The sequence below is a fragment of the Bombus vancouverensis genome, chromosome 2, assembly GCF_051014615.1.
Source record: "Bombus vancouverensis nearcticus chromosome 2, iyBomVanc1_principal, whole genome shotgun sequence".
Taxonomy (NCBI): Eukaryota; Metazoa; Arthropoda; class Insecta; order Hymenoptera; family Apidae; genus Bombus; species Bombus vancouverensis.
In genome coordinates, this window is record NC_134912.1 from 13,368,543 (window position 1) to 13,388,137 (window position 19,595).

The following is a 19,595-nucleotide window of genomic DNA, read 5'->3' on the forward strand; positions in this document are numbered from 1 at the left end:
CAGGCACGTCTAAAAACGTGTTTACCAACCAAGTTTCTAACCACTGATTAACTATTGCGTGTCTGTCTTCTGTTTATACACAAAAGTTTAGTTTAAGTTGTTCGGTAAACTCATTGAGAATTCCGTAGATTGAGAAAAAAATACTCATACGAAAGCTATTCTTTAGTCGATTATCGATTATGAATAACTCAAGTAGATTAATTTCGCATGGAAGGTAGTAACGAGCACAGAATCTTTATTGCTTTAATAAAATTACTCCGACATAATTGAACTTAACGTAGTTACTGTCAAATAAATTGTATCGATGAAAAAACTAGCACAAAAGATTTTCACCTTACCTTTCATGTTCAAATAGCTAGAAAAATTATTGCCACGTATCCTTATTTATTGCAATGATGCATTTTTTTCTCTGATTCTATACATTTCATTTTCATAATGTCAAATTTAAGTAACCTATGAAAGTATCACTATACGATACAAAATTTAAATTGAAATTTACTTGGCCCTAATTAACTAACATGTAAATGCCATAATAAATATAGTAGCGTCGAATTCTTTATGCAGCCACTGTTCCTAATTATCGCCAAACACGATCTTCCCTGTTTCATCTTATTTCGTCGTATTTCCATTTGCGTTCATCGGAAAATCGCAAACTTTATCAAACAGTGTGTCATAGTTCCCATCCCGAGTATTCGCGAGCAGAGTATATTTCCGTTCAGATCCTGTCCGTGGTTTCCAGCCGCGATATTATCTTGATAAGCTAGCTGACCTCTAAATTGCTTCGAATATGATTTGATAACGCGACCGGCTGTACGTGCGCGTGTGTAATCAATGCTCTACCAGTGAACATCGGCGAATCTCCTCTAACCTATTACTGTACAACCACAACCAATTTATCGAGTTAAGACACAGTTATGTCATCGCTGTCGCAGACATTCAACCAAATACGAAACGTCCCGCGTTTCGCTTGTCTAGCCGGTACGCTCGCGTCACGAGTCGAGGATAATAATTTTCTAATTGAAAAAGGAAACAGAGATTGTACGACCACGAAGAAAGAGATATAACGTTCGATAGAATTTATAATTTGTTTGCAGTTCTTAACCCTATTAGCAATGAATACAGAGTGTTTCAGGATGGATGGTTATCCGAAAAGTCAGCAGGTTCTTTTACGCTCAAAAATATGTAGAGAAGAAAGAGTAAAGCTTTCGGCTGGACATCTCGCTTTTTCGAGAAAATCGAGGTTGAAGATTTGCTGGGTACACATGCACTTAGGTAACTTTATGTTTGACTATCGACGAAGTGTCGTCGACAAATATTTCAAACACAATTTTCTCGAAAACGAAGCGTTGAAGAAGGAAATTTTATCTACGTTTTTTACCTACTCTTGCTTATATATAGACTACATCATCTTGATTCAATACGAAGTTAACTAGGTTGAATTGCGAGAAATGAATGGAAATTTCAAGTGATTATTTTACCGTTTTCTCTTTATTTATACCATTAACTGATCCTAAGTAACCGTGATGATTGAATTCGTTAGAACGTAAATTACATTTGCGTGTATTAGAGATTCAAATCTAGAAATATTTCCCATTGTCTATTAACGGAAATCGTTCTGAAATAGAAGCCAAGCGGACAACGAGCCGCGATTCATCGTTTTTCTGATATCAATGAAATGAACTTTAGTTTTAGAGTATTCGATTCATTTGGTCTTTCAGCCAGTCACATAATAATTACTTTCACGTGTATAACGTAACAAGATTCCCGCAGTCAGCCTCCGTTTAATTCGAATCGCTGCGTTACAAACAATGAAAGCACGCTGCTATTACAATGAGGACTAATTAGTAGTAGGTGGAATTAAGGTATACGATTGTTATTACAACGTGCCCGGTAATTAATCATCGTTTATTATGCGACATGGTGCTAACGATCGCTCGAATACAACCACGCGTTGAAATCGAATTTCCAAGTATTTCTAATATACAAATTCTCGTCAATGTCACACTTTATTGCACGAGTAATGAAATTTTTGCCTACTTTTTTTTAAAGCTACCGGTGTTCTATTCTGATGGAGACGTCCCGTGTAAGAAAAATTGAAAACCATTCTGTATACTAATCTAGTCTCGCTACCTTACTCTGATCGAGATAAAAAAGAATTGAAAGAGACGGAAAGAAGGAAGGATAAAAAATGATCGCGCGAGTAAAATAAAACGTAAATGGTAACCCGAATCGACAAGCGTTCCGCGCTTCCACTTCTATTTACCTGGTTACTTTTTTCCCGACTCGCGACACGTGTTACAATTCGCAAATATTTTCCTAACACTCCTACTGGCACGCACGCGTTCGATGCTTTGAAACGAACGCCGAATCCGAAACCTGATGATCAAATACACAAGGACTGACAGCTTATCGGAAGCGGTGTTGTGCGCGAAAAACACGCTCGTACACACCCCCACGTGTACCAAGCCTATAAATATAGGAGTAAATTTAGCTAAAAAAAAAATATTACTCGATGACTTGCTTTACCTTCCTTTTTTCCTTCCTCCTTTTCTCTCCTTTTTTTTTTTTTTTTTAAATCAGTGTTCGCGCGGATGAAAATCGATATGTTGTAACCAATTACGAGGATTACTCGTACTGCTAAGCTTCCTCGACAATTTTATATCACCAATTAGTTGCAGGGCTGACAGCGGAATGTAGAGCGATCTCTCGTTAGATCTTAATTAGTAGCTTTGATTTTAAGCGGAAATGTTGGAACTTTTCGTCGAGTGGTTGAATATTTTATATTTGGATAGAGTGATTATAATTTTTTTAATGAGATTGACGATCGATTTGGTAGATTACACGGTGATTAGGAGGGACATATTATGGATATTTAGGACACTTTCATTTACGATACTAAAAATCGATTTAACAAGCAAGAAATCTTTACTCTGAAATGCGCACAGCAGAGGGGCTGAGCTCTTTCAAAACCGTGCATTTCGTGAAATAATTTGTCCAATCAACGATAAGACAGATTACACCGTTCGCTTTTCCACCAACTACCATGACAATTACGGAAGAGAACGCAATCTTCAAGCTATCAGTCTTGCCAACCTGCAACAATTATCTTGAACGCTGACCGAATACCTCGTCCATTCGAAACGATCTCGTCAGCGTTCCATCGTGTACCAATGCCATTCGTTTCGCCACGAACAGCAAATAATACGAATCCGATCGCCGAATTAATTACTGGCCACTCTGCTGTTCTCGTTGCGGCCATAAAATTGTTCCACCGATCCGAATGACAGTCAACGCGATAGTCGTTCGAGTTACGGAAATTGCGCTGACTAATTACGCGCCAAAACGTGTCAATACCGTGAGCGACAGTTTAAACCACTGACAAATCCTTGACTGGCGCCAATTCGGGCTCTCGAATCAATACCGTCTTTTTTGTTATTTTCGTTCCTATCCGATTCGATTCCTATTCGATTGAATCGTGATAAGTGAATTTTTATCTAACGTGAAATTTCAATCTAGAGATATCGGATCTTCGACAACGATATTATTGAGAAAAGAACATTTTCTAGAAAGCATCCGTTTGTTCTATAGATTCGACCATTGGAATTATCAGTAATTTACCGATACATTTTCGAACAATATTAGTCGTGTAAGATATGCTTGTGCGATAAGATATCTCCGAACGAATCACTTTTACGGCTGGAGGAAATAAATATAAAGCACTGACTAACGCATTCAAATTAAATTTTCGAGACCGTGACATATTCAAATCTGCAAGTCAGACACGACAGTGTCAAGATACAAATGTAAAGGTTAACAGGGTGAAAGTCCGCAGAAAATTCGATAAACTGGTAATTTAATCACTAGAAATGACATCTGTTTAATAACATGTATATTAAATTTTCTAAGTACTTTTAGTTAACGAAGTTTTATCAAAATCACGCTTATACCATCCGACATCTCGTGAAACATCGTTAAGACACAAAAAAAGCTTTGTATTTCTCCAAACCTAATTTTCATTGTATCGTTTTATCCAAAAAAATTTTCTGGACAAAATCTCTAACAACGAACACAGTAGAAATTCTCTAGAATCCCGAGCTTTTTTGTAAATATTTTCCAAGCAAAAATACGGAAAGAAAAAAAGCGTTCCCAATTAACCGACGCTCTCGTCGAACCTTGAAAGTTTCCGAACAACCGCGCAAAATTCCAACTTGGTATTTTTTCACGTGACCGTCGCGTGAATTTAAAAATTTCGTGGCCAAGCAATATGACAAACAATCGATTCACAGTAGCGCTCGGCCAGACGATCGATGAGCACGCCTGCCGAATAGAAACGAACGATGACAATAGGCCATGAATTCCGCTGGTCGATCTTGCAACACGCCGAATCTGCATTCCCATTTATATGGAAATTACGGAATCACACGTTTGTCCAATCAATTAGCGGCGATCGATCTCTACGAAGGAGACAGTGGACGTTATTTATAGAGCCCGATGAGATCGACAAGAATTCGTTGACTGGTTTTGTCACGAAGACGCCGAGAGCAATAAGGAATTCTCCGATATCAGGTGAGCCGGAAGAGTAAAGTCGTCAGGCCGACAGATGTAACGAATCGCACTTTGAAAATTAGTTTCGAAACTGACCAACTTTCGAACGAGTAGTTTTCTTCCGCTTCGAGAAGGTGGATGAAGAAAAATTTTCACTGGTTACAAAATGAGGGAGATTTCAAGTGTATAGTTTTGCAAAGTTAGAGGGGCCGCGCTAAGAAAATACGATGCTCTTTAGAAAGTATTGGATCGAAAATTCATGGTATTTAATTATCGGGATAATACATATTAAATGCTATGTATCAACTAGAGAGAGAAAGACTAAGAAATAACGATCGATCAATTATGACTGAAGATTATAGGAGAAAGATGCTTTTCGTGTTATTTAATGTTTAACAGATTGAATTTTAATATGACATACTTAATGTGGTGTAAAACTTGTTATTCTTACTCTAAGTCGGCTAATTTAGAGCCATTGTAAAATCTAATCATACTAAATTCCAAAAAAGTTATAATAAATAAGAGAATTAACGAATAAAATCTCTGGTCAGACAGAAATGTACAAACATGTGCAAGATTCCAATTGTATTTTTAATTATAACAATAAGCTTCTGAGCAAGCAATGCCTGTTTATTTCTATGCAGTTTGTCTAGATATAAACTGGCAATACGAATTCCGTATACCAACAGCGTAGCTTAAAAACTATCTGTTACATTGTATTTAACGAACACTGAAATGTTCATGACCTTTATTTGAACAACGATACCCAACTGGTGGTACTGATTTTACTGTATATTCTACGATTAATACGGCTGTACTTTCTGTCTATACTTTTAATAATCCTTCTCTCAAAATTCAGCATTTGTAACGAAAACTAGTTCGATGTTTGATTTTAACTGTACATATATTATCCTTAAAAAATGAAAACATTTAAACAAGGTCGGACATCACGGCGACAGTTCTAAAATAGATTCTTCTTGTCGCAGAAAGGCAAACAAGATTACCATTTCAATGGCACCGCCAAGAATGTGTTCAACAATGAAAATAAAAACACAGAACACTAGAATAGGGAAAAAAGTACGAGTAAGAGTAACACAATTATCAAAAAAGAGAGAAAGAATTCTATTTGTTGTTCCAGATTTCCGAGTAATACATTTTTTTCTAAGATACTGTATCAACGAAAATTTTTAACAAACAAAAATCCTATTTCTAACGATATTTTTCTTCGAGCTAGAAACCAAATTTCACAACAGACTCGATCATTTCGTAGACGTGACGTCGCGCGTTGTGTCATTCGTACGAGACATCACGCCTGTTATTTCATTCAACCGTGAGATATCTCATCCAAAGGTTCGAAAGAAAAATCAGTTCGCGAGACATCTCATTCATCTCGTGCGAATGAGCGAGCGCAATATTAAACATCATTCTTCTTCCAAAAGCAAACTTTTCCATCCTCTTTTTTTTTTTTTTTTTTTTTGAAACGACATGTGCAATGTATAGTTATAACACTTACAACAATGTAATAATAAATACTGAAAAATAGAGAGGCGAGATATCACGACCAAAGCGTTGCACGAATGACATCGCGCTGGGAAATATCACGTTCCCAAATGTACAGGAGTTAAATCAAACTTGTCCCAAAAACAAGTCGCTACACAGAATCACCTGGCAGTTTACAAATACAGCGAACTTTCATGTACTGTAACGCAATAACTTCAAGATTTCAACTCGCGATATCGCGGCTAAACATAAAACTCGACGGGTGCCTTTCGAAAAATTGATTAAAATGCACGTTCGACCGGTCACCGAGACTGCACTTCCATCCAGGAACAATATCCCATTCAGGAAGAATTACGATCGTGAGACACGACGAGAAACACGTTTCACTGATAGATATCGGCTGCAAAATCAGCTGTATTGAACACGGCACAGAGAAATAAAAACGAACGATGGTTCATAGATCGATTTTCGTAATATTGTAAATTGGAGAAATAATGACGTCTTCTGAATGAAAACTAATTGCGCTACAATACAAAGAACATCCTTCTATATTATAAGATTTCTTTCTTCACATGTTGAATACTAATTACGTACCTACATAGATAATGTGAAATTGATAACTTGATAAAAAGTAGAATTGATCAATTTGGCTTCTGAGAGGTTCATATAATACGGCTATCGATTTTATAGAATATGGGTTCTATTATATAGATATATGTAGGTTAAGTTCATAGAGTACGATAAAATGTCCGTAACTTTGTTAACAGCACTATTTCGATCAAAAGAAGAAGTAGGTACATACCTACTTTTTACAAGAATTTCAATTGTTTTGGTCATTTAAAATTCCTATTCTTTTAAATATTAAACTATCGAATCTTTTGGACTTTTGAAAGGTCTTCTGTCTTTTGCGAATGAATTCGATTGGTAGAATATAAAAGAACAAGCCTTTGCTCTACTAGAAACCAAAAGAATTGGCCGCATTACACGCGAGAACACGTTGAAAGATATTATCACGCGAATGCGCGTGGGTAGATCGAAGGAACGTGTTTCTCGCTTACATTAATTATCAATTGCTAAAAAGCCCCCGTCTACCTCCATTTCTATCGCCGCGGCTCCGCTCGACGTGCATTGTCCGCATGATTAATTGTGCGTGGACGTAACAAAAGCCGATTCAACGGCGCACGACTTGGTAGCATAAGCGAGCGCTGTGCAATGGATGACAACCTGTGTTATACGTGTGAACTGGATGGACGATGCTTTTCCAAAGATACGAAATTGGAACGAAGAAAGGAGGTGTCGATGGTCCGGATAAAATGATCGAAATAGGTTTATTCGTCTAACGATTGCGCGAGAATGCCAAGCTGAATAAACTTCGATAGAGATCATTCCGATAGAAAGTTTACTCTTTACTTTACAACGTTCGATAAATGTTGCATTTTCTAATCGTACATTGAAATTTTCAATGCGCTAGCAATTTATTTTCCATTATTCCAGATTACTCAAACGGTGATACGAGGTTAATGAGTGACTTACCAAGCACAATTGGCATAAATTACCGTATTGTGCAGTTAGCTTTTAGAATAAAGCACATCATCGTGTGTTAAATACTATGGTGTACAATGGGTCATGTATGTTTAACGTGTAGGATTTAGTATAACGTGTGTAGTAGTTCTACTGATATAGTGACACGAATGTGTAACATTGTTCAATATCTATTCTACCGTAGAGGTATACGAGCGTAACTGCATTATACATTTTACACAACATGTAGAAGTTTCTAAGCGCTCAATTTTAGATTTTTTACTGGCATAAAAGGGTTAAAAGAAAATGTTATTTACCGTGACGTTGGAAAGTAGCGCGGGTAAAATATACTGACGTCAATAAACATTATTTTTACTCGTAAACGTATTTATAAAATTCCAAAATAGATATCGCGGAAGTTAATTCTGCAGAAGATACCTATACCAGTGTGATGGGATACAGGTATGAATACAGATGTTTCAAAATAAAAACGTCTATTAGAGCTTAATGATGCTAACTAGTACGTAACACTGGTGACATACAAGTAATAATACGCTATTACTAATACGAGAATACTACAATATACCCGACGCGTTGTCTACATTAATAATATAAATGTGTAACATACCATAAAAAAGTTAGCATAGTAAAAGAGCAACTATCGATTCTAATGCTATCATTATATCTCTACGTCTAGCAGTTCGTTAACAATAATTGTATCATTAGTATGTCATAACGACATACTGATGTATTATATCACGAAAGGTATTGCGCAGCTGTAGTCGTTGCATCTATGTACGTATACATATTTCAATTGATCGATGAACCTACCGGTTTCAATTTTTGGAAATAAATTTTATCGTGGAACGATATTCTACGATATACCTATTGCTACAGTAATAATAAAAAATGAAATTATTGCTAATTTGATAATTTCGAATTAAATTAAATATTTCTTAATATCTTTCTACGCAAATACAGTTTTCTTCCTTACATCTACAATCTAATCTTTAGAAATACGCGTTATCTTACATCGAGATCAGCATCGCCATTTCTATCTGCGATTTTTAATTAAGCTATGTGCTTTGACACTTTTTTCACTCTTGCATTTCCATTTCCCTTCTCTAAACTAAACTTACGAGACGCAAGTTACTTTCTACAAAAACAGAACTCAAATAAAACTTCCTTCTAAAGAGAAACAATAAAGCCGTAGCAAGTGCACAGACAATATGCACAAGATTACAACTCTACGAAGAGAAAACCGAATTATCTTCGAGGCAGCCAAAGAATCTAATCTAATCTCGACAAACTTCTTCAGATATCTAGCAACCAACGAAAACGCGTTTCGTTCCGACACCTCGGGACGCTTGGAAAACGCGTCATCGGTGCCTCTGACTCCCGGTTCGATAATCAGAACAGCAGCATAGAAAGAACCAGAAAGTGTGGAGAAAAAGAGGCGAAAAAGTCGGCGGACTAATTAGCCAATTTCATTGCGTCACGTATAGGAAAAGTAAACGGATAATTCCTGGTACGGAGAAACTCGAAACCGCTACCACTTTATCAGTTACTTATGCAAATTTGCCCATCAAATGGTGTACACATGCATTCAGAACAAGGTTGGTACGACCTTCACCTCCGAAATGCGACGCGTTCCTGCGTAGTCGATAAAGTCGTCGACGACGCGTAATGTCGCGAAAATTTCTTATTGGACGCTTCCGGCCACGTTGGCTCAAGGATAAGAATGTTTTTAATGCGTTACTATTTGCGTATAAATACGCCACTTCAGAATAATTAAACAATAAGAGAGCTACTTGAACAAATTTATCTGCGAGACAGTTGTAGAAGTTGTACAGTGATTTACGAAAATATTTAAACTAGAGTCATTAAGACTATCGGAATTATAGGTGTAATTCAGAATTAAAAAATAGAAGAAAGAATATCGCGAAATATATTTATTGCAAGAACCAATTTCTGATACTTTGATCCATCAATGATGAAACTGGGTTCGACCAGTTTAAATTTGTAACTCGAAAAAAACAATAGTGAGAAAAGATATGCGAAAAGATGATTCTTTTAAATTGTCTCAATTTTTTAAGTTTCACGCCATAGAATAGCGAGAAAGAATTAAAAGGACGTCATTTCTATTATTACCAAAAGATGGAATATCCAGTCGTTCTATCAATAGTCGAATATTGTGTTTCCCGCTCACTTATTGCGCATGAAGCTTCATTATTACTGACGTAATTCAAACTTATGCTAATCAGAAATAGTAGAATAGTAGAAGTTAGAAGAGCGAGATAATATACCATTTAAACATTCTTAATTTTTAGTCGTTTATTTTAAATTTTTCACATTTTGTGATTCGACGATTTTACAATTTTGCTTGCTACCAACAGAATGCTGTTTTTCCTATCAATGTATATTCCTAAATTATCCTATTTTTCTCTCAATTGTGTAGGAATATTTTATTAACTTCGCGAAATAATATAAAATTTAAATTAAAATCTGACAGAAAATTGAAACCGCTTTCACGGTGGAATATTTTTAGTGAAATTTAAGATTGAATTTACTACTATATGGTTTGAATGTTCTATACGGAGCGAGATAATAACGTCACCAGTGAAGTTTTTCACCTCATTTCGCAACACAAAAGCGAACCTTCGAAAATCAAATTATATTTGACGTTTAGTTACAAATAACTTCGCGTGCATATAGTTAATTTTACTGCCACTTTATACTTTACTTATACTCTCGTATTTTACTAGTTAACGGTTATACTTATATATCTCTTTATTTTTAAATTCAGTTAGTTACAGTTTCCATAAATTTCTCTTAACCGTTAAAGATAGCACGGTTACGTATAACATGGAAAGAACTTAATACAAATGATAACGATGTCAAGAAAAAAGAATCTTGTACGGATTTCTGAAATTTCGCTATTTTAAATCGTCTCACAAGTGGTGTTAATAATCGCGACTATTTATTAACAATATATTGACACAAATGTGACCATTAACAAAGCCTCTTTAACCACAATCAAAATGTTGAATACCTTCGCTCCTAGCCACATAATATGAATTACACGCGATTCGGACTACGGTCCAAACACGATAAACGCTTGTTCCTATCGAAATGGAATTTAGTCATGGATCTAATTTAGACTTCCATTCATGAAACAAAGACATAAAATGTACGAATATTCTTCAAAATCGATAAATAAGTACAAAGGTAAGAGTTTGAAGCCATATACATCTAGTCTAAAGGTAAAACACTTTCCTTTTCAATTCTAACATAAGAAACACTTTTCTTTTCAGGAAAGGAATTTCTACGTGCTTAAAGATAACACAATCGAAGGATTCTGAGAAAAAGGAATAGAAAAAAATCTCTCGTTGATATATTAAAAATAATTTTAGATATCTGTGCTATCCTCATTCTTTTTCCATTTTATACCACTCTCGTTTTTATACACACCATGGGAAAATTACCTCGCGCATCATCGAAATCAATCTCCTACATCACGAAAACCACATAAAAACTCCTCGTTATAACCATTCATCTTGCCACGCACAGCCACCTCCCTACGCATACTTTCACTATCCGTTACAACATCGTTCTCCAGAAAATTAACCACACGCCATCCTCCTTCGCGCTTATTGTTAGATGAATGCAAAAACTCTGTCTGTTCCAGAGTCCCAGCATTATCTATCATAGCAGCCAACTAATGAGTACGTACATTGATCGTGACGCTGTCGTGATCGTCGATGACGCTAACCGATTCAGGGTCAAAGTAAACCGTACAATCGGTATGTTGGCGAGTTCGTGTATCTCTAGATTGTGCAACCTCCGAGAGAAGATCAATGGAAAACGGCAGAAATCGGAGCCCTGGCTAATTCTTTGAACAACAACGAAGAGACGGACAGAATCGGAAAAGCGGCGCGATCGTAACTCCGTGTAACCGTGACGGCCGACATTAATCGCTGCCACGTGCTACCTATTTGTCTTCGCCAGTTCGAGAACCGGCCACGTTCCACCGTCTATACATGTTCCTATGGTTCCTGGTTGTTCGAACGAAATCTTTACGCGGTATTCGAGTTCCAACTATTCCGAGGAATTTTCAAGATTTTAAAATGTTCGCTGACATTTGCGTGACGAAAGAATTTGTGGATTTTATCTGATATATCGTATTTTAAATATCATAAAATTCTTTCTCGGTCCTATCTAAATCTTAGTTTTATCTGTATTACGATTTCTGACCAATTTAGAACAAGAAAGGTTCTCCGTTGACAATTGCGTGTCGAAAGAATTTTAAAATATTCCATTTGTTTTTGTATTTCTCAACATTGACCAAACGTTAATTGGAAATTTCATGTGTATCATCATTTTTTATCACCTTCGTAAACAAATTTTGTGTTTGCAAAAATTAGCTTCCATTGCTGAATCTAAAATTCCAGCCAAAAAATTTCCATAATTATCCTGAAATTTATACAACACGAATATTTCCCAAACGTTTAATCATACGATCGACAGTTGACAAATAAAATGATATTCGATCGTTTGGAGCGCACGATCGACGGAAATTTTAACTCGCATCCCACGCGGGAACGGTGTGCGCGACAAGATCGCTCTGATAAGCATGTTTTTCTACGTGGCGCGCGGACACCTAAACGCGAGCCGAATTCCCCGGGGAAATAAGAACAATATCGTGAACGCGACACGTTGACGAGTAAACAGCGCTTCGTAGCGCAATGTCGACTACGAAACGCGTGATTTAACGCAATAAAAACACGACCGTAAACTTTTTGTGGCTACACTACGTTTCGATTGCCGCGTTTCATACTTTTTTTTCCTTCTTTGTGTCCTCGGAAAAATAATTGGTCGTTACAGGAGTAAATCAAAACAAAACTGGAGTTAAGAACGTAATTGCGGTAAGAAATATCAATAAATGGCTTTAAGCAAACAAACGATAAAAGTATTAATATTTTAATCTAAGAATCTATTCGAATCTTAAAAATAACGATAAAAGATAACGAGACATATGGCTCGATTTTGGAAATTGTTTTCACTGAAAAACGTGCAAACAGGGACTTGTTTACCATAAAGTTAGCATGACGTTTGATGATGATTTTTAGGCAAACATTGAATGTGATCGTAACGGAAAGAAGCACGATTGTTTCGTATCGTATACTCTCTGAAACGACGCGCGCTGTATTACTTTCAATTTCGATTAAACGACGAGATATTTCACAGTATGCAAGGTCGTGCACACCGTGTCGATTGTCGCGAACACGGTTTGACAGCTCCGGCTGACAGATTTGGTCGGATGTCGCAAAATCGGCGGGAATGACCGTGAAATAGATAGCCGGCACGCCGGATAAATCTATGGAATTTCAATGTTACTCACCAGATGAAGCACGGTGTTGACAACTTCCCGATTCGACACCTGTCCCACTTCGATCAGCCCGATCAGCACGGCGAATTTCAGGCTGTCGTTCATCGCCATCGCCACCACCTCCTCGGGCCGTTTAATGTCACTGAACGGTGGACTTTTCATGTCCGCCATCGCGACGGTTATTTAACCTGGTAACACGTTTCCCTCGCGAGGAAAATATACGATAGTTTACACAGAGACCGTCTTATGAACGAGAGCTTTTCCCCGTCACATGATAATACAACACAAATTGATCTTCCATGTTAGAAAGTAGACACTGTTATGAGGAGCCTGCCAGTACGGCAACGCGAAACACCCTAGCGACGCGGTCGCAATACCAACACTAACTGAGCCCGTAAATTCCTACCTGAGCGGCGTACGCCGCTGTGGTGGGGGGAGGGCGCGGCTTACGAACCGCTTATATACCCATATGAATCAGTAAATATTACACGCTGCTTTGTTTATTCGTAATTTAAATTTACCTTTTCGATATTAAAGTTCCAATAACATGCCTACGCTGTGCCATGGAATTAATTAAAGTATTTAAATGAAAGAAAAATTATACTCGTAAAATTTGTAATATTTTTATCATAGAAATAACAATATAACGTACTAAATGTATAATAACAATTTTGTTCCTTTAGTAGAATATATATCATGCATATATGTATATAACAATGCATGTGAAATAAGCAATGAATAAGGTATACGAAATTACGAAATTCATCCAGTAATCAATGTGTTAATAATCACGATGATAACATACATAAAGGCGAAATACAAATTTTAACTCGATATAATTATGAATTATTTTTGTTTAATTAACCTGTAAATGATGTCTGGTCGTACGCATTGTTTGATTTGCTGCTTACATATGAACTTCTGGCAATAATACTATTGATTTATTCCCGATAATCTCGATTAATACCGATAAGATATACAAAATGTATGAATATTTATATGACATGCTTATAGAATCACTTTTATTCAAACCGAAATAATTGCAGAGATATCCGACATATATACGGATTTCACTCGATTTTACCTTTAATGAATAAATATTGTAGATTATAATAAATTACGATGTGTATGTATACGGTATTACAGAGAACTACGGTATGAGTATGAACTGGTATGAGTAACACATGCGTCACTAGTAGTAAAAATGGCGTCGGCGGATGTTGAACGTGCTAAGGTAAGTGTCATTTTTTAAATTTTCCGCCTATATTACGCTACACCTAGCGATTATTCCTATTGGGAAGAATCACGTGTACAAATGTTTGTTTTCATGTATAAACACATATTCAGTTCTTGATTTATACGCGTAATATTTATAATTTGAAGGGCGTTGGTTCTCTATTCTGTCATAACAACAGTATTCTTGATAAAGCTCTCCGTATATGGATAGTACTGCTAGTTTCCGGCCGACTTAGTAACTGTTAATAATCATGGCCTTTTCATATTTTCAGATGGAATCTACCCTACGTAATTTAAAATTGTCTGGTCATGTTGGATTCGACAGTCTTCCAGATCAATTGGTAAATAAATCCGTTCAAAATGGATTTGTATTCAATATTCTTTGTATCGGTAAGACAAATATGTTTGTTAGTTTTTAATACATATGTGTACTATAAATTTTTATGATTGTTAACATTTATAATTGTACTTTTAATAGGTGAAACTGGACTTGGAAAGTCGACTCTTATGGATTCTTTATTTAATACAAGTTTTGAGTCTATGCCAAGTCCACATAATCTCCCTGCTGTAAAGCTTAAAGCACATACCTATGAATTGCAAGAAAGTAACGTTAGGTTAAAGCTCACTATTGTCGATACGGTTGGTTATGGAGATCAAATTAATAAGGAGGACAGCTTCAAAGCTGTTGTTGATTACATAGATGCCCAATTTGAAGCATATTTACAAGAGGAATTGAAGATAAAACGATCTTTGCCAACTTATCATGACAGTCGTATTCATGTTTGCCTATATTTTATTTGCCCAACAGGACATGGGTAAATATATGGTGTAAAATATTTCTTATGGAAAAATTTATCATTTTTATTCTGACATTGTCTTTATTAATATTTAAATATATAATTATAGATTAAAATCAATTGATCTAGTCTGCATGAAAAAGCTGGATACGAAAGTCAATATTATTCCAATTATTGCCAAAGCTGATACAATATCTAAAACGGAATTACAGAAGTTTAAGGTATAGCAGAAGTTACAGTCATCTATAGATATATTAATCTATTGCAGCTTTTTTCTTTCTCGTCTGTTCCAGACTAAAATTATATCTGAACTACAAAATAATGGAGTTCATATTTATCAATTTCCTACGGACGACGAAAATGTTGCAGAAGTAAATACTAGTATGAATGCCCATGTACCTTTTGCAGTAGTTGGTAGCACAGACTTTGTTCGAGTTGGTAACAAAATGATGCGCTCTCGTCAATATCCATGGGGCACAGTACAAGGTAAAATTACAATTATTTGCTATTATTAAAATATGTGAATTATCCTGAACCATGCTGTTCTTTTTATAGTGGAGAATGAATCGCATTGTGACTTTGTTAAATTACGTGAAATGTTAATAAGGACGAATATGGAAGACATGAGAGAAAAGACACATTGTCGTCATTATGAGCTATATCGTAGGAAGCGACTAGAACAGGTAGTTTATTGCACAAAATAAAAATTTCTGAATCTGGCTTACATAATCCAATTATTTATAATTATAATTTTCAGATGGGATTTAGCGATGTTGATAGTGAAAATAAACCAGTTAGTTTCCAACAAACCTGCGAAGCAAAAAGATCCATTCACCTGCAAGAGCTCCAACAGAAGGAGGATGAAATGCGACAGATGTTCGTGGCACGAGTAAAGGAGAAAGAGGCTGAATTGAAGGAGGCAGAGAAAGAGGTAATAGTATTTATAATTTTTAATGTTTCTGTAGAAGATCCATATAATAATTTCATTTTTGTATGTATTATCTAGCTTCATAACAAATTCGATAAACTGAAAAAAGATCACACAGAGGAAAAGAAAAAGTTGGAAGAAAGTAGAAAGAAGCTCGAAGACGATATTTTGGAATTCAATAGGCGAAAAACTCAATTCGCTCAACAACCTCAACATCATACGTTAACACTAGGTAAAAGTAAAAAGAAGTAGAAATGTCCACCATTGATGCTGCAATAAATAAATACCATGCTCCATTTTATATCTCTATACACGTATAAATATTGTTACTTTAATCGCATAATATTTGATCACTGAGATTAAAATTAAATTATCAAACGTTTTCGAACGTTATAATTTATATTGCATTCTTATGTATTTCTTTACTCGTAGATGTTATTTTATACCAGACTGACTATCATGAAAAAAGTGATGTTTACCAAATTTAACTTACTTTTTGTATTAACATATGCACTTTGAGAAAAATAAAGATATATTTGTTACTTACAAATACATCCGTTTAGCAATCAATTATAATTACTATACAGATGTCTAAGAGATTTATAATTAAATATTTTATTGTTCAACAAAATATAACAATTAACACAATAGTATCGTACTTAAATAAAACTAACGTTATTAGCGGCATATTTTATACGTTATATGAAATACACGAACTGATTACGAGCTACTTTTATAGAAGCATGTTTTGATTACTAACGTTAAGTAAAAAATGAAAGTAGGATGTGCAACACAATCATATCACATTACAAATCATGAGAAAATAAACAGACTATGTTTGCAATGATATCACGATGTTCATCGTGCAATGGAATACTTATAAACTGATTCGTAAATCTCATAAATTCGATATTTCAGTTCTTAACAAAAATCTGCAGGACAAAAATCCATTTGATGCTAGAATAAATAGCATTGCACACGATAAATTTACACGAGAACAAACATAAACGAAACGCGTGAAATCATTCTCAATTATAAAATTTCGTTTAACGAAAAATACTCTAGAATACTCTGCGTTTAATTAAGCAGGTACGTACAACTTAACCGTACTATAGACATACTTATTCTGTAACGCGTTTACGATAATAATATAATATGGCGGAATCATTTCATTCGCGCGTAGCAATAATGACACTCAACATACTCGTGAAATAAATCTGTTTCGATCACTACGTTTAGAACTGATTGCGTTATAATTTACAAATAAATACATTCTGCGTATACGAGCGAAATATCTAAAACGAAATAGATTACATACTATGTGTCGAATACTAATTTACGAAACGTACAACGCTATGATACAAAATCAATTTAGACGATAGAAAGGAAAAAGTCTAACAAAAAGGAAAGCTTTGAACGGCAACGTTAATAGCCTCAACGTGCCGACATTGCTCGTCGTATATTTCTTTGCTTTGGTATTCCTTTGCACACTGTGTCCTTGCATTTCTGTGAACCGAATAAACACATGTCGCCTTGTAATTTCGCTACGATACGTCCTTTGTTACACCTTATCCTATGTATTTATTATAAAAGTACAAAACATATATTATGGCAATTATCGTGAAGCATTTTGCGTGTTAGCAAATTTAGTACGTATCGATTATGTGCCAAAGTGTAAGAATTATCGTCAGGGTCGGTGTCGGTAGATACACATGTATGTGTCTAAGAACGATATAAGAAGATAGATTTTCTTCTCAATGATAAGAAAGGTTCAAAGATATCCTTTGAACGTGAAGCATGAAAATAATAATCATTCGTGTCAATCGTTTAACACTGCTATATAATAATATAACAATAAATGATCTAATATTTCAAATAGAATTAATCGATGTAACCGACCCTGTTATTTGTTACAATCTATGTGCCTTACATTGCTTACCGCGAGAAATATTTAAGTGCACTACGAGATTCGCCCGTGCGGGCCGCAGCAATGACCAAGTATAAATAAGTAATAATTAATTGCTTCATCCCCTTTTCAGAATAATAATCCCGCACTCTTGTAACCGGTTACCTAACCTTTAAAGCTTGCATTTCTACAAAAAGACGGAGTCGTTCGATCGGTAAGTTCAATTTCCTGTAGCTCTATTTAGCCCGACAAGCTCGATTTAAAATGTTACCTGAGTCCTTAATTGCACTTTCTTCTAATTACACGCATGGGTCAACTTCGAAGCCGAGGCAGCTCGTTCGCAGCGAATACACTGTGTTGGTCGTTATCTTCGATGTAAACGACATTCCGATAAGCCTTTATTGCCCGTGGTCGTTTCAACATACGTACACCATTACGAACTTTGGTCATTGCGGTCTTACGACTACCTCTACCAGGTGCATTGCCCTCCCGTCTATTTCTGTTAGACAATTTCCAAATCAAGCGTTAATATGCCTGTCATCTGTGGAATGTGTGACACTTAACCGTTTACGGGTCGTAAATCGAAACCGATGGAATCGTTGATACCTATATACGAAAGGCAAGTCCTTGTTCTTCTAAACGAACAACTTACACGAACATGTAGGAAAGTACAAATAAATACAAGTCGCATTTCTATACGTACATACATATACATATAGTACATACATTGTAGCATGAACACAACGTATAATTCGATGTGAATGTACAAAAATAACGAGCGAATGTATATTATAGATCTATACAATATATTCGTCAAAAATTCGTACGGATGTAAAAATGGTAAGAATCAGCGAATATCGCGGGAATCTACTTAAGAGTAAGATGGCATATTAACACGCTTGTCAGGATATACGTGTAATATTAGTGCTCCCCAGCCATATTACATGACATGTAAGAAAAATAGTGCCATCCCCTGTATAACATATGCATATGTATATGAGAGACAGTGGTGCATTTAATACAAGTTCTACTATATTTGATCACGAGAATAGCACAGAGATAGAATTATCCAATCCCTCGATATCGTCAACGCGCCATAGACAGCGGTTGGAAAGAAGGAAGACGTCGTTTCTCGGGGACGTTACTGATCTTTGTGTATTTTATAAAGATTCAAGTATGTAACGTTCCCGCCGTTCATCTATCAGCGTGATACTCTCGTAACTTCTCGTGCTTCTATCGAATAAAAGTCTGATCCGAATGAAAAGACGGAACAGAAGTTTCATCCTTTTTCAGAAGAAGCCACCCTATCGAATTGTCTCTTGACTTGTACGAAACGGACCAACAACAGCATGAACGTGAAGTAGCGTGGACTTGTAAACAGGCACTGTGCTTTTAGGCTAACGGGCCGAGACGGATTCCGGTGGAGGACTGCGATACTTGGCGCGAATAGGAAGAAAGTTGGTGTGCTTGTTGCCGTGAGGAGAAGGCGGCGTGCTCTCGCGGTTGAGGGTCCTCACCTGACAGGGATCGTGCCTCGCCAAGAAATGCTCCAAGGTGTCCCAGCCCCCGCCCACTCTGACCATCATGTGTCTTCCCTTCAAAAGCTGCGAACACGTCGAGTAATATTGTCATTAGTAACGGAAGATGTACTTCCAACTGTACGCGGCAGGTTAACGATCTAAAAAAGCTTTTTTTGAAGGCTGCCAGGATTGTTTGATGCAGGTGTGTTTCTAATAATAAGATGTCTGCATTGCGTTTCTAGAAATGTACAGA

General features: G+C 36.1%; 3 protein-coding genes across 10 annotated transcripts in view; 1 reads left to right on the top strand and 2 right to left on the bottom strand.

Annotated features, from left to right (window-relative positions):
- Positions 1-13,343, bottom strand: part of rg (A kinase anchor protein rugose) — a 413,962-nt gene extending 400,619 nt beyond the window's left edge. For all 4 annotated transcript variants that reach the window (XM_076627439.1, XM_076627446.1, XM_076627441.1 and 1 more), the window contains exon 1: positions 12,968-13,343. In XM_076627439.1, coding sequence (XP_076483554.1) covers positions 12,968-13,126 — 159 coding nt within the window. In that variant the 5' untranslated portion in view covers positions 13,127-13,343. The remainder of the gene's footprint in view (positions 1-12,967) is intronic.
- A 742-nt stretch (positions 13,344-14,085) lies between these two features.
- On the top strand, positions 14,086-16,466 carry Septin2 (septin 2). The gene is made up of 8 exons (XM_033345259.2): positions 14,086-14,189; positions 14,464-14,581; positions 14,670-15,006; positions 15,098-15,209; positions 15,282-15,474; positions 15,544-15,671; positions 15,746-15,919; positions 15,995-16,466. The coding sequence occupies exons 1-8, from the start codon at positions 14,160-14,162 to the stop codon at positions 16,166-16,168; spliced, it is 1,266 nt and encodes a 421-aa protein (XP_033201150.1). The 5' UTR covers positions 14,086-14,159; the 3' UTR covers positions 16,169-16,466.
- A 49-nt stretch (positions 16,467-16,515) lies between these two features.
- LOC117163198 (growth arrest-specific protein 2) overlaps positions 16,516-19,595 on the bottom strand; it is a 31,217-nt gene continuing 28,137 nt past the window's right edge. For 4 of the 5 annotated variants that reach the window (XM_033345257.2, XM_076627480.1, XM_076627474.1 and 1 more), the window contains exon 8: positions 17,440-19,426. In XM_033345257.2, coding sequence (XP_033201148.1) covers positions 19,220-19,426 — 207 coding nt within the window. In that variant the 3' untranslated portion in view covers positions 17,440-19,219. The other variant, XM_076627482.1, reaches the window with a different exon arrangement.